This window comes from Formica exsecta, unplaced genomic scaffold, assembly GCF_003651465.1.
Source record: "Formica exsecta isolate Colony F162 unplaced genomic scaffold, ASM365146v1 scaffold72, whole genome shotgun sequence".
NCBI lineage: Eukaryota > Metazoa > Arthropoda > Insecta > Hymenoptera > Formicidae > Formica > Formica exsecta.
The window spans coordinates 5,536,144-5,552,617 of record NW_021853485.1 but is presented as its reverse complement, the minus strand read 5'-3'; the positions used below and the strand labels follow the sequence as shown (position 1 = coordinate 5,552,617).

Sequence of the window (16,474 nt, the reverse complement as noted above, 5' to 3'; positions counted from 1 at the left end):
ATATATGAATATATAATTATTATATATTTTTTAGAGCCTTTATAGAGCACATCATTTTCTTTAATTCGTATGATTTTAATTTTTAAAAATTTTTATTATTAATCTTAGGGGCAAGCTTCATCACATATGGGAGCTTTTTTTTTAAATAATGACACACACCTCTCTCCCTCTTCTATTCTCTCCGTTTCCTCGCGTTCTGCTTGTAGCTTCGCCTCTTCCGCCTTCCTCTCGACTTCCTGCCGTTCGGTCTCCAGTATCTCGCCAAGCTCGGCTTTCCGTTCTTGTGCAAGCTGCAGTGCCTCCCACGCTTTCCTCTCTTCCATTTCGAGCTGCAGGCGTTCCTCCTCTGCAGCTTTCCGCCTCTCCTCTTCCGACCTTCAAAATTATTCGCAGTTCGGCAAAACGAATACCAGAATGTAACAAGACAAATGTCGGGATAGAATATAAGTAAAATTATTTACAAAAAAGAATCGAAAGCTTGTGCCTTTGTATTAATTTGAACTCTGAAGTCTAAATTATATATATACACACACTTGATAAAGAAAGATTATAGTATTTTTATATTTGATTTGATATCAAACTTTAATCAACTAGTATCATCATAAATTTAGTTTTTTTTTAATAAAGCGCATATATATTTGCAAAAGTTTTAAATCTACATAAACTTTTGTCTCATCTCTATAATCTCTCAATCTATATAAAATTATATGCATTTTTTTCTGTATTAAAGTTATGTAGGTCCATAACAAAATTTGATAAAATTGATGCGAGAAAAATAACGTGCAAAACCACGAGTTATATTTAAATTTGCTAATTAAGAGGAATTACGTTGGAGTGTGTGTGTGTAAAAAAAAGTTATCTGCCAAATTTTTTAATGAAGCTCGCATTCCAGATTTTATGCGCATTTCTCGCATATTTCACGCGAAATAAGATTTTTAATTTTAAACCGCATAAATGCAAACTTTTTTTATTTTAACATACACGTGGTCCGTGGATAGTTTACTTTTGTTAGAATCTCCTATCAAACACTTTTGTAGCATTCACACACAGGATTGTAATTGTCACCGAGATGACATATTAGTATTATTAATTTAAAATTAGAATACTAAAAAGTAATAATTTTATAATAATAAATCATAATTTAATAATAATATTAATAAAATAAATTTTATTATTCTATATCTTTAAAAATAATAATCACATTGCAACTTAATAAGCACATACGAAAAAACGCACGTTAATTATTTATTACTTTTATATATCTAAAATAGGCTTTAAAAGCAAAGTTACACTTTTAATAATTGATTATTATATCGAATCATTTTTGATTAACCCATGTTCTACGAACTGTGGATGAAGGTCAGGAATTTGGCACTTTGGTTGTCGCGAGTTACATATATAGCGGGTTATTTGGCTGAGTTCAATGCTAATGTTATGTAAAATGTTATCCCGCATCTATATATTGATGATTAATTTATACGATTGGCACATTCGCAATGTGCTTAATTGATATATATCACTCTTAAACAAAAATGACTTACTGCGCTTCCCGAGCTACTTTAGCAAGGTACTCTTCGGCTCTCCTTATGGCATCTTCTTTCTCCTTTTTTACTGCAACAGGATGGTTTAATTAGAATCTCGATGATAAGGAAAAAATCTTACACAATACACAATGTATATTTCATCATTTTAAGTAATTTTATATCAGAATTTTATATATATTAATCTTATGCATCTGCTAATTTAAAAATCATTAATGTAAATTTTTTTATGTTATTTTTTTATGTTATTAAGTTATGTTGAATTCTTTTTGCATACGATTTTGATAAATAAGATATGGAACTATAGAGTTGTAAAATTCTGACGATCGGCGCATTCTCCGCGATTGGTTCCGCCGGTTCTGCTACAATTTCGGGTTCTTTTGCTGATTCCTGTGCAGGCTTGGGCTCTGGTTCTTTTGCTGATTCCTGTACAGGCTCGGGTTCTTTTACTGGTTCTGGTGGTTTTACTGGTTTTACTTCCGGCGTAGGTTCTGGTTTAGGCTCCGCCGCTTTCGCGGATTTTGTTGTCGGTTTTGCAGATTTCGAACCTTTCACCGGTTTCGACGGTTTCACAGACGTCTGCTCTACGACTGATTCCGTTTGCGGTTCTACCACCGGTTCCGGTTCTTTTGCAAATTCCAATACGGGCTCGGCTGCTTTTATCGGTTCTTTTGATAAATAAGATATGGAACTATAGAGTTGTAAAATTCTGAAGATACTGATTATATGTTCTATTTTCAATGATAATTCTGACGTAAATTTATTTCTTTCTTAAAACGTCCCCACAATCGCGATTGTCTACAATGCAAGTTCTACTGCACTCTATTCTTTTATTATTCGCAAGAAAGATTACTTCGTGTGTGCCTACTGACCCTTTCGCATCTCTCGTTCTGTCACTGGTTGACGGGGGCCTGTAGGGTACATGAAACGTAAAGAATCGATTAACGACAAAGGATTCTTTCGGATTTCATTAATTAAACTCAAGAAAGCGACAGAGGCTTCGCAGAAAACTATATTATGAATATTAAACGACATTATAGAAAACAATTACTATGATTATTATACATGTAGCATCGATATGAAAGAGAAGTGATGAAGCACACGTTAGTTAATTACAGATCACGTAGAATAGAAATACATATAGCAATACGCGCTTTTATGTACATATTTGGTAATAAAATTTTATGTACACATATGCAGCGAATAAATTACAATAATTAGTCGTTAACGAGATGGAAGCATTTTAAGGATTAAGGATGAATCATCAAGCTTATTTTCGATGACGCGGAATTATCGCATACGTCGATATTTTAATATCGATGAAATCGGTAATTAACGAGATTACAATTCTCGTTTTTTTCTGGTGAAAATGATTGTCACGGGCATCACTGAGCATCACGGTCCGAATTAACGTGATATACGATTAAAAATCACACTCGATATATTTAGCGGTAGACTTGCTAGATTTTTGTCTCTGAAACCAAATGGTTATGTGAAAAGAATATTTTACTACTAAATTATACGGTTAAATAAATCTTATATACTCCAATTCCTTCTATGTAATATTTCTCTAATTTGCATCGTTAAATTAAATTTGGCGTTGCATCAAAATTCAAGGCTTTAATTAATATTAAACGTATCTTGATTTTTAAAAATAATTTCTATTAAAATTTCTATTCAAAGAAATATATTATAGAACTCTTTTATATTTAAACATGCTTTTAAGCATGTTTTAAGGAAACCTTAAAAATGTATCAAGACACAATTTTATTCCGCAAAATATATTTCTTTTCAATTATTCTCAATCGATTCCACACATAGTGGATTTCAGAGGCAAAACGATGTCGTTGGTTAAACTACGAAGCACACGAAGAAGCTTACCTCGAAAACAGTGCATTCATTCTCGTTACGCAGCTTGCCTACTATTTCCATTACTTTCTCGTGCAAAGTAAAGTAATTAATTTGGGAACTTCCGCTTCTCTATCGGACATTATTATATTATTTGTCTCTTTTTTGCTATCTCGCAAATACGGAATAGAACAGGAGTTACAAAATCGAAACAGTAATGGACATCACGATGCAATTCGAGCAACATTGAGTTAGTGTCAACATTTTTAATTTTGTTTTTCTCTTCTATTATTAAACACGTACGAATTTCACGTTTTTCTCTGGTAAAAATCTCGTCTGATTCAATTTAATCAGTTTCTCTTTTTTATCTCTTTCTCTGTATTCCTTCTTTCGTGTTTGTTTCACTTCATAAATTGCATCGATTGAATACGAACATTTCGATAGTCGCGATGATTTTATTCCCTTATCGCAATTTCATTAAAGTCCATCGAATAAAAATCGAATGAAAGATGCTCAGAAAATACAGCACGTTCTATGATTATTGCGAATAACGGCACATTGGAGTTTAATGAAGTGGTCGACGAGCGCATGACCAGAATAGAAGAAAGTAAAAATAAAAAAAAGTGAAGACGGATATTAGATTTTTTCGATCGTGATTAATCCAGCAAACGCGCACGGTAAAATAATTCCGTTCTAAGAGAATTTTTGCCAGGCTTACGAACCGAATATAAAAGTATATAAAAAGCGGAAATAGATGGTATTTTAAATCTAAATTTTTTTTTCTCTCAGTTGCAGTGATCAAAATCAAAAGCGAAAATAAAATATTGATTGGTATTAAAATTGAATGAAATTATTCTAGCAGATAAATTGATATATATTTGCGTAGTTCCTATTTAATAAGAGTATTTTTTTAGAATAAAGTTTTATTTGAAAAAATAAAAGTGTACACAATTTAATCCAATCTCTCATATAGAGACGAAATTATATTTGTCTATCTAATTACAATAACAATTTAGTTTTACTGCGAAACAAAATTTTATTATTTTTTCTATCGTTATTTTTTATATATTTTTTTCTCTGATTAAGAATTTAGAATTAAGATTTAGAATGATAAAAATGTTACTTTTTCATGTAAATTGAATCGAGCGCCATACTATTTATAATTTTCATCTTTTATACTTTAATTCAGACTCCGATGCAAGACCCATTTACAATTAACTGAAGAATAAATTTTCTTTAAAAAAAAAAGATAATTGCTTTTCCGGTTCGTACTCCTGGCTTTCGCATGTCACATAATGCCTATCGTTCTATCCTTCCACGTGCGGACGCGCCACTTCCGGAACACAAAAGTGGATGGTATCGGCCACAGTTCGTACGATGATGAATGACGAAGTCACTCTTCGGTAGCGGCCACCGTCTCTTCCTCGTCTTCGCTCTTTTTGCTCGTCTTCTCATACAGCTCCGGCACCTTCTCTCTCCAACCTTTGCCTGAAACGTTCAAAAAAGCCGCACTGCTTCCTATCTGCCATTTGCTCTTTTATTCGCGAGCGCCGCAAAATTCTGCTTTTGGCGCGCGATCCCAGTCGCCTGATTCCGCCAGGAGTCCCCTTCGTGTAAATGTCTTGCTCTCTCTCGTTCCTTCGTTTTTTTTTGTTTTTTTTGGATTTTTTGGCTCTTGGTTTGTCTTTTTGTTACTGTGTCGTTTTACGCTGTGCTTTTCGGTTGCCCGATACCGCAAAAAATAGCGATGCGGCTGTTGACTCGTAAAAAATTGTAAACCGTCACCGAATCAGTGAATCGTATGGTCGATGATTGAATTTATCATTTCGGAAAAAACATGATTCGATCTTTTTATCGGTAAATGGAAAAAATAATTATATTTTCTCGATAAAATTATTCGTTAAATTTGAAAATATACCATTTATTTTATTTTATTTATAATAATTTGTATGAAAAAAATATCAATAATAAAATAAAAAACTTAATATTTTACAAAATCACGCCTTTTCCGTGAAGATCGATTCAATTGCACGTCCTTTTTGTATAATGATAATAATAATAAAAATGCGCTATCGCGATCGATATCGAAAACACATTACGGGTAGTTACAAAAATGCGGGGTACGGTGGGAAGAGTGGGTGTGTACGATTGCTTTTGTACGATTAGACACAATACTATCGAACAATAATGCAGCCACGACAAAAAAAGACGTATATACAAAAAGAAAATAATAAGGAAAGATCAACTGTTGTGTGACTAAGAAAAACAGCAAAAATACCAGAAAAACACACGTGCTCGTCAGCACAAACAAAAGTTCTCAGACAATGTGAAACCAGAGGTGTCAGCCAATCTAAAAAGAGGGATAAAAAAAGTAGAGAAACGAGAGGGCGGGGGCGGGGGCGGTGGAACGAAAAAAAAAGTAGACAAAAAGAGAGTTGCACACAACGGCGTCGTGGGGCCGTCTTTTATTTTCCCAAATCTATTAAAAAATCGTGTTTTTTTTTTTTTTTTTAGCTACGAGACCGTAGTGTAGCTGTTTTTCCAGATCTTATTTCCTTAATTGAAACGTTTTTCCCACAGACATAAATTCCTGCAAAAAGTAATCTTCCCGGTATCTTTTATCTTTTACAAAAACGATGTTAATTCTACTCAACAAAATTTTAAGTAATCTAGATTAATATCATAATCGAAAATACAAGATTATTATCGTCTGAGAGAGCTCTCTCTCTCGTCTCAATTTTGAAAAATTCTTTGCTACACCACTTTCTCGTTAGTCTCGTGCTCCTAACTACGTGCTTCGTGTATATCGTACAATGTCTCGTCAAATGGGACCGTCCTCGAACGACGTTTTGTTCTTGAAGAGAAACCTTTTCAAGACTAAAACGAGGATCGCAAGATGGTCCCTATTTTCATCGTTATCGTCGTCACTCGTCGTCGTCGTCATTGTGACGAATTACTTACAGGCAGTCGCGGCCGCCTGACGATTCTTGCTATAATAGCTGAGGAAGTTGACGTCGTTACGGATGTCGGACGGTCGTAGGTCCGCGACCTTGACATACGGCTTTCTGATAGATTGTGGCTTGCCAGCGACGTATTTGATGCACGCCGTGGTGCCGAAGGCGCCTCGGTCAGGTATCTCGTACCAGTTCAGATGTTCTACTTGCTTCTTCGCGTTGTTGCGGCCGGCGAGCAGCCGGCGAACATAGTCGTGGCTGCGCATACGTTCTGGGATGATCTCTTCGGCAAAGTCGCTGGAAAATATAAGAAAAGATCGCTAGTTATCTCGACGCAAAAGCGAGGAACGCTCTATTCCGTGACTCGAAAGCGGAAATCCCCGGAAATCGTGAAAAGTTGTGCTTATTTTAGAACGAATGTAAAAAATGTCGTGACAAGCAGAGAAAAAAGGATATTTGTATTTTTACCTCCGAATCGCAGAATTATTTTGATAATTCTTGTATTTCTCAGGATATATCGAGATATAATTTATATTATTAAGGCAGGGGGTTAGATATGCATTTTTTGGCAATTAAAGTGATCCAAGGGATTTCTGCAGTAGATTTTGATTAAAATTTAGTCATTTAATTAAATGCACATTATTCTCTTTTTGTCGAATACCTTGCTATCGCCCTTGGCACAAATACATGTACCCGTCGAAGAAGGGAATCCACTCTCGCGCGAATCTCCCTCGCCTCATCGTCAAAAAACTGTGAAAAAACATATGTGACATGTTACTATATAAACGAACCGCTTGATCTTTTGCATAGAACATAATCATGGTAATTTATGGCGAGAATGAAAGTTTTAAAAGTTAGAGATAAAATTCTATCAATTTTTATTATTCCTCAGATTTAATATAATTTTTTTTGCATTGAACAGAGGGATAAATTGAAATGTAGGATTCAAGAAAATCTTTATCCGTTCTTTCGGCCCGCTATATCACTTAAAAATTTATCTATCATACTGAGAAGACAGGCGAACATCTCAATCATTGCAACTATGCGATTCCGTTCGCAGTGTCCGACATATCACGATGATGATGACGATAACAATGAGAATGACGATGATGATTCATTCATGAATGATGATGACGTCTGACCACGTGTTCTTATGATTATGATGTCAGGCCAGTTTAGCCCGGAAAAAGAGAGAGAAACAGAGAAAGAGAGAGAAACAGAGAAGGAGAGAGAGAGAGAGAGAGAGAAGATAAAAAGAGAGAGAGGAGAGAAAAAAAGAGAGAGAGAGAGGAGAGAGAAAGAGAGTGATCAGGCTGAATCATGTGCCAGACTTACTATGTTGTCTCGAGAGTTTAAATACTCTTCGATGTAGGATTTGGTGGACGGTCTTGGTAGGTCACGTATCCTGTTGAGCTCGGCTGCGAGGATGCTAGGCCGCACGTGTGCCCGCACCCTTATCGAAATCCCCGGAAATCGTGAAAAGTTGTGCATATTTTAGAACGAATGTAAAAAATGTCGTGACAAGCAGAGAAAAAAGGATATTTGTATTTTTACCTCCGAATCGCAGAATTATTTTGATAATTCTTGTATTTCTCAGGATATATCGAGATATAATTTATATTATTAAGGCAGGGGGTTAGATATGCATTTTTTGGCAATTAAAGTGATCCAAGGGATTTCTGCAGTAGATTTTGATTAAAATTTAGTCATTTAATTAAATGCACATTATTCTCTTTTTGTCGAATACCTTGCTATCGCCCTTGGCACAAATACATGTACCCGTCGAAGAAGGGAATCCACTCTCGCGCGAATCTCCCTCGCCTCATCGTCAAAAAACTGTGAAAAAACATATGTGACATGTTACTATATAAACGAACCGCTTGATCTTTTGCATAGAACATAATCATGGTAATTTATGGCGAGAATGAAAGTTTTAAAAGTTAGAGATAAAATTCTATCAATTTTTATTATTCCTCAGATTTAATATAATTTTTTTTGCATTGAACAGAGGGATAAATTGAAATGTAGGATTCAAGAAAATCTTTATCCGTTCTTTCGGCCCGCTATATCACTTAAAAATTTATCTATCATACTGAGAAGACAGGCGAACATCTCAATCATTGCAACTATGCGATTCCGTTCGCAGTGTCCGACATATCACGATGATGATGACGATAACAATGAGAATGACGATGATGATTCATTCATGAATGATGATGACGTCTGACCACGTGTTCTTATGATTATGATGTCAGGCCAGTTTAGCCCGGAAAAAGAGAGAGAAACAGAGAAAGAGAGAGAAACAGAGAAGGAGAGAGAGAGAGAGAGAGAGAAGATAAAAAGAGAGAGAGGAGAGAAAAAAAGAGAGAGAGAGAGGAGAGAGAAAGAGAGTGATCAGGCTGAATCATGTGCCAGACTTACTATGTTGTCTCGAGAGTTTAAATACTCTTCGATGTAGGATTTGGTGGACGGTCTTGGTAGGTCACGTATCCTGTTGAGCTCGGCTGCGAGGATGCTAGGCCGCACGTGTGCCCGCACCCTTATCGGTACCATCGCGCCGGCATAATACACGTGATGGACCGGTGAATGGACTATGGTGACGAGCCTCTTGTGTGCCACGTATGGCATGTAAGGAACACTCCTCCACTGGAGGCAACGAACGTCTCGTTTTTACTAATCGCCCGGCAGCGGCGAGCTGCGAAGCTGATTGCTCGGTACAAGTCAAGATACCAGGCGATCAACGCGTTTGGTGACGGTTACAATATATTTTATGCGTAAATGTGTTAATTTGTAGACTGTCACCGAAGACGTGCAGAATTTAGGAAAAGAAATATTTATGCTTTCAATAATTTTTAAAATAGATCCGAGACACAAATATCCAATATGTTTGTTGTATAATAGTTGCGAGGAGAAAATTTAATTTGAGGCATGATTGCTGAAATATTCTCCGTTGAAAATAAAAAAATCGGGACAATAGTCCTCTCCTAAGTTTTTTACTAAAATAAATTAGGAAGAAAGTCTATTATCAAAATAAATTTATAAATTTTAATAATGTATTGCAAAATTTGTATTGTATGAATCAAAATTTTAATTTACATCATATTATATCATATATCAAAGATATACAATTAATAAAATATCTATTCTGAAAAAATTAAAAAATAGATATATTAATATATATGAAATTTTTTTATATTAATATAAATTATCGTTTGATAAAAATTACCGTCACCAAAAGGTTGACAATAGCAAAGCGTAGCGTTCGATGAACATCTCCAGTTATGAGCAGACTACATGATCGACACGCAAACAACGCACAAAAGGTTCCAATGATTAATTATATTAGCGAGCGTTGCGCACAGCGTTAAGTTCGGTGTATAATGAAGAGCATGGCAGCGCGAATTAATCAATGTGTTACATTACCTTAAATTACGTGCGATACCGTGAAGACGAATATTACTGCGATGAAGTAGCGCTTTAGGATTAGTAAACTTCGAAATCTGTAATTAATTAGCACGAGACGGTGTAAGAGCGGCAAAGCGTGTCATTACGTTTATTTCAAGAACCTTTCCATAAATTACCGACAAGTTTTGCATAACATCCTGTTGCCATTGAGGCAATAATACGCAATATATACATGGTTGATTATACATATATATATATAAAGATGAATATATAAACAATTTTATATAGTACATACTTATTATTAAATGAGATGCTAAGCGCTGTTATCGAACGCAAGCAAATCAAACGATCGATCGGCATTTCCTTTAATTAGATTTAAAGTTTCAAATTATGAATTTCAAAAATCTAAAATTATATAAACTGATTATAAAAACTACATTAATTATAATTATTAAAAATTTTATAATTTTTTACATATTAATCGACTTTATTAATCTTTAAGTACATTTTTGTACTTATTTGAAAAAGGGAAGTCTAGTCGATCTATTTATAGAATCGTGTGAAAAATGCCAGATGTAGATGAATAAACTCTGATTAACTCTATTTATGATTCAATAATTCTGAAACTTTGAAACGATCTCTGAAAAATTCTTATTTGTGCTCGAATAAAACTTTCAACAGAATATCTTAAAAAAAATATCTTAACTGAATTGTAACTACTGAATTTGCAAAGCAGGAATTATCAAATAAAGACGTGTTACTTGTTCGTTTCTTCAATAAAAAATAATAGAGATTAATTGGCTACTCTCGATTTGCCGGCTATGCGCATTCGTTTGCAATTTCGATACAAAATTAGGACAAGCCGGACGCGACGCAAAAATCAGAATCGACGATCGCACCTATTGCATTCTTAATGATAAAAGCAGCCGATTATTCGCAATACACTTCAATCATAATCCAGCAGCAAATGGAAATACCTACCTGAATGATGTTGGACAGCGGTATGATGATGGGTCGATCCTGTACGATCGCGCGTTCATAAGGGTAGCGATGTGTTTCAATCATTTTTAAAAATTTTTTATCCATCGAAATCCAACGATGAAGGCGTCGACGGCGACGGCGACGGCGGTGGCGACGGTGGCGAGGAACGAGGAGTAGTCACATGTGAGAGGCAGAATAAATAGAAAGAAGAAGAACAACACTCAGTTAGTGACTCAGATGGTGTGTGTGTATCGCTTCTTTTCCTCTTCGTCCCGTTTTTTTCCTCACTATTTCGTTTGCCTCGCGTTTGCTTAACGCTCTTTTGTGGCGTCTCGAGAGGGTTGATCAGAAGGGATGAAGAGAAGGGGCATTGGAGGAAGAAAAAGAGAGAAAGGGGCGCAGAAAATCTCGTATGCCGCGAAGAGTTTCTTTTTGTGATGTTTGAGATACCGACTTGGCCAATTGTCGCGTTGTGTGTCTATCGAGATGACGAACGACGAACGATGATGACGATGACGGTGATAATATTGATGATGATGATAATGTATCGTTGTTAGTCACGATTAGTAGAACTCGCTTCATCTCGCGAGAAGAAAGCAACTATGTGGAAAGCAGCTCTTCATAGTGTCCTGCGATGATGTTATATACAGTAACCATAATTTCAGGAGACAAGATAATAATTCTTAGTAAATGAAAATTTTCAGAATTATAAGTCTTTATTAATCGCTATACAGGCGCTATGATGATTGAATTATTGCCGAAATAACTCTTGAAGAATATACATTTCGAAAATTGACGAATATTTTGTGATCAAATTTTTATCAAATTTGACGAGAATAGATAACGCGAGAAACTTCTAAAGAAAATTATGAATAAAATTTTATTATTTCTTATATTATCATATCATATTTTTCTTTTATTACATTCAAATAATATTTATTTGGATATTAAGCGATTTATCCATAAAAAATATTTCTTTATTCGTATTGTATTAATCAGAACTTTTTTTATTTCCCGAGATTATGGATTGTCTTGCAATAGAGCAATAGATATCTCGTAAGACGACGCATCTTTGTAGAAACATCGGGATGACACAAACTTTCCGATTAACACTCACTAAACTAAAGATATGATTCATGAAAAACGCTCACTCGGCTATACAAAAAATAAAACATTCCCAAAGGAAAAAAGGAGAATCTGCAAGTTAGGAGAAGGCATTATTAGGGACTAAATACATAATTAAACACAAACAGTTGCACAATCCGCGAGATTTAGAATTCTTGCAGGCGACTTCCGATTCGTGATTAAATATCGACAAGAATCTTCACATCGATAAAATATATATGTATATAAAATTGATACACATTTTTTCAGTGCTATTTCAAGCAATTTATTGCGATGATTGCTTACAATTTTTGCGCTACACATAAAGTGCAGCAAGTTCGAAAGAACTCAAAATTCAAGATTTATAAATTTGAGTATACATACATTTTTGCGAATAAATCGAGAATCACCTGCAATGTGTATCGCTTACATCGATTATCATGAACTAATAAACTCGATTAAAATGCCAACACGATAAATATAGCTTGTTGATCTCGATATTATATAGCGCGACTAGCTTTTAGTATATTTCTAAATGCAGCGTAATCTATCACCGGCTCGGACTACGGTAATAGCGATAAATCGAGTGATAAGAGTTTTAAAATATTAGAATCGTTTTCCTGCCGATCCGTTGGTGCACATTTTGAAGCGCAAAAAAATTTCTTCATTTTTTTCAAAATACTTTTTTTAAGAAAGTCAAGCGTATAAAATTGGCGCGACGACAAAAGGGAATCCTATACCGGCGAGCGACAGAAAAACGATATTCCAATTTCATCAATACCGACGATCGATCCAAACTAAAATATCCATTTGAAACTTTGCGACTCTCAAATTATAATAGTTTTTATTTTTTATGTATTAAATGAATTTAAATCGATAAGTGATCTGGCTGTGGAAAAATACACTTATATGTATGATTCGATATATTTTTATGCATTTTTATCATTGCTGTCATTGGATCTAATTTTACAATCTTTTCCGAAATAAGATCTCTGTCGACGACTCGTAAGATTTAACTTTGTAGCCTTTGTTGAAAGGAAATCTCTGTCATGGAGACAGATGTCTGTTCCAACATTCTTTAAATGACACGACTCGGATTTCTGTGTGTTTCTCGCATCAGCCATTTTTATTAATACCAAAAGCGCGTGTTTGTGGCGTTTGCCAGTCTGTATTCGCATTTATACACGTTTTTAAATATGTCATCGCGAACAGATGTCGAAAAGAGTGACATATCGCAAAAATTTGATTAGTGTCCAAAATGAATTATTTATGTACATAATATCCTTGATATCTCTCACCAAAAAAAAATCGCCGATGTAAAGATAATCTCGAAAATCGTCGGGATAGATGAAGATGGAAATGCGATCGACGGGGGCGGGGAGGAAAGGGCAATTTTAGACCCGATAGGAGTAATGGCGGTAGCTGGTGCCGCCGGGCAGACGACCGGAACTGGTGGACTCGTAAGAGGAGCGGTAGCTCCCAGGACCGCCGCCGGACGATGTTCTGGTCGATCTCTCGGTCGAATACGAGCCGTACCGCTCTCCTGGGTGTAGCTGCTCCTCTGGGGACGGCTGCTGTACGGATCCGAGCTGGACGAGCTGCTCGCGTTGTTGTACGAATAGCTGTACTGCTCTTGGGCCGACCTCACCCCGGCTTCCGGATAGTCGCGGACCACGTAGTGGCGAGGCGTCTACGGATTCGGGGTTAGATCAAGGTCAACGAGACATGGAGGAGAACAGGCTCGCCTCTGGAAAACGGCGCGGCGTCTCCGTCGACGAGTCCCGGCTCGATCTTTACATCCGGCACACGATTTATTGCCGTATTATACGATTAAAACCGCGAAATGCAAAGTAACATAAATCCACTTTAATATGTTAACATTATATGAATTATTAATATCATCGCGTTCATCCATTCATTTACCTATTCAAGAGATTATCAATATAAAAAAATTGTAAATATATAAACAAGAAGATCACCATCTTGGCAAAATTATAATATTAGCGTTATGTTTAATGAAGTTTTATTACTGCGGCTCATTTTATGAGATATAAATTTCTACAGATTTTTTCATTCCTTCAAATCGGAGTGTGGATGTTGTATAGAAGTAACATATGTGTATATGCCAGGCATTATTTATCTCAGGACGACTCTCATGATTTTCCATCCGCGAGCCGCTAATGGATTTTCGGATCAGGAGATATAGAGGTTGTGAAATCTAAAGATCCTGATCATATTAGAGATATCATGATCGATTTATTCGGTCGGAGAATAGATTGAAAATATCTAGGCATCAATAAGATTTAAGTTATACGCAAAATGTAGAGCTCTCTCTTTGAGAATTAAATTTCAAATAGAGTAAAGCCTTATTCTTCATTCAATATAAAGAAGATTTTATACTTTGAAATATACGTGTGTGTATTTATTTATTTAATTATTTATTGATAAAGATATTTAATATTAAAAATTTAAAGTTGTCAATCGAAAATCAGCTTTATAGAATTCATAGAAAAAATGATAGTTTGTCTACTACTTCAAGAACATCTTATATAAATTTTTATTAGTCATATTTATGTAGGAGCTACATATTTTTTCCAGAGACACAATTTTGCCATAAATTTCTCTTTCTTCTTTCTTTCTCGCACGTTTATGACGAAATGCTCATGTTCCCAAAATATCATCTGGCTCTGTTCTCCGGCCGAGAGAGGAGAGAGGCGTGGAAGGTGGAAGATGAGCGGACAGGTGCACCGCTGCGTCGTCTGGCTTGACGTTGACCATAACTACTTGCGGATAATTAATTCGCGGCGCGGCGAGTGATGTACTCGTTCGTTTTATTCTAAGAGAGAGATTTGCAAAGCCGTTTTTCTTAGAGGATGTTCGACCGATAATGCCGTCCAGATGGCCGGCTGGGCTCGCGGCCAGATAAGGAAAAAGTCTGGCGAGATCCAGACGACGCTGAAATCCAACGTTTCGTTGGACTTTCATGAGCGCGATTAACCCTTCGCTGTGTATTATATCGCGTGATATTCATTATTTCGCGTCAGCTGGATGGGTTTCCACCATTCGTAGTTTGAACTTTCGCGTTGTATAATTAAAATTTTTGAAAATGTAGTAAATGAGTTCATTTTTTTTCAAATTGGAAATGTGATCTACGTCTCTCTCTAAGGTGATACAAATATATTTTAACCGTATATATATTTAATTAATTAATTAGTTTCACACCGCTCGCATGATTCTAATAATAGTTAACGTAACAATCGCGAGTTACAATGCAAAGGATTAACAGACTCAAGAGAGAAGGGAGATACATGATGATGAATAGTTTACTTTCCTACATAGAGGCAAAAGTATGATGGATCTCGACGACATGTTCGCGCTAATAACATGTATCTGTAGACACACAACGTGCGGGCCAATTATAAACGCAGAGCTGTATATAACGTATGCATTTTTTAATAATGTCTCCTTGCCGAAATATTCAGGACACTCCGAGCGTTGGGCAACGCTCGGAATACGCGCCCTTGCCAAGAAACGCGTGGGTAACATTACGAGTGTATGTATGTGTGTGTGTAACGTAACGTGTGTATATGTTGCAGACATCTGTCCCGCCACGTGTGCACTCGGTATCTCGTTTCGAACCTTCTTGGAGCGCGAAACTTTGTGGCGGATTGCGCGTTCACGCTTCATTGAATTTAATTACGGTTAAATTGGAGTCGCTCGATTAATCGAATACGTTCTCTCTCACGATTGTGTTTGGCACGGAAAAGGATTTAACTCCAGATTCACATGCGATACACAAAACTCGGTTAATTTGACAACGAACGGGATCGAATAGCTGTGGATAAATGAAATGACTTTAGTTGTAGTCGAACTGCAAATCGTGTTTTTTTATTCAAGTTTATAAGAATGTGTGAAGAATGGGATTTTTTGTATTTTATAAAATATCTTAGCGAAATTGGTTCTCTTCTTTTCTTTCTTTCTTACACGCGTAAGCCTCTCTGCGGATATTTTCCGGAAGTAAGATTATTTGATCAGTTTATAGCGCGACTCTAGAAATTAATGTTACACGATTTAGTGAATACCATATATATAAGGCAATTAAAGTTATTACTCTCGGAAGGATTCACAAGTCTGACTTGTATAAATATGAGAGTATCCTCATGTAGACAATGAAGATTCGTTCAACTTCTTTCATATTGATTGTTATATTGTTATATGATTGTTATCACTGTTTAATAATTATTAGATATATCCGTTTATCTTTTTTATTTAATCCATAATAATAGAAGATGGAGAAAAGATGTGTGTGTGTGTGTGTGTGTGTGTTTAATCAGGACTTATGATATAACCGCGCGTGATTACGCTAGGTACGAAGGAATTAATTAAATCCTCGTTTAATTAATTTAGGTCACAGTCTTGCAACAAACAGGTCTGATAAATTCGTCTCTATAAAATGACATTATAACTTTATTGATTTTGTCTTATACATGTGTGAATGTGTGACTATGCGCGCAATGTTCGTGTTTGCTAATAAAAAAAAAAAAAAATCAAGATTCGGTTGAATAATCCAAAAAACGAGATGCATGGAAATGCGTATATAGTACGGAATGCACTGAAACGAAAAGCACGGAATCCTACAAG

At 35.7% G+C, this 16,474-nt stretch overlaps 1 protein-coding gene across 1 annotated transcript in view; it reads right to left on the bottom strand.

Annotated features, from left to right (window-relative positions):
• The window catches only part of LOC115243647 (eukaryotic translation initiation factor 5B-like), a 28,845-nt gene that overhangs the window by 3,618 nt on the left and 8,753 nt on the right, over positions 1–16,474 (bottom strand). Inside the window, exons 2-9 of the mRNA XM_029820789.1 lie at positions 10,730–10,768; positions 8,765–8,989; positions 8,091–8,179; positions 6,351–6,640; positions 4,787–4,877; positions 1,844–2,232; positions 1,542–1,611; positions 160–375 (exon numbers count right to left, since the gene is read on the bottom strand). Coding sequence (XP_029676649.1) covers positions 160–375; positions 1,542–1,611; positions 1,844–2,232; positions 4,787–4,877; positions 6,351–6,640; positions 8,091–8,179; positions 8,765–8,989; positions 10,730–10,768 — 1,409 coding nt within the window. The remainder of the gene's footprint in view (positions 1–159; positions 376–1,541; positions 1,612–1,843; positions 2,233–4,786; positions 4,878–6,350; positions 6,641–8,090; positions 8,180–8,764; positions 8,990–10,729; positions 10,769–16,474) is intronic.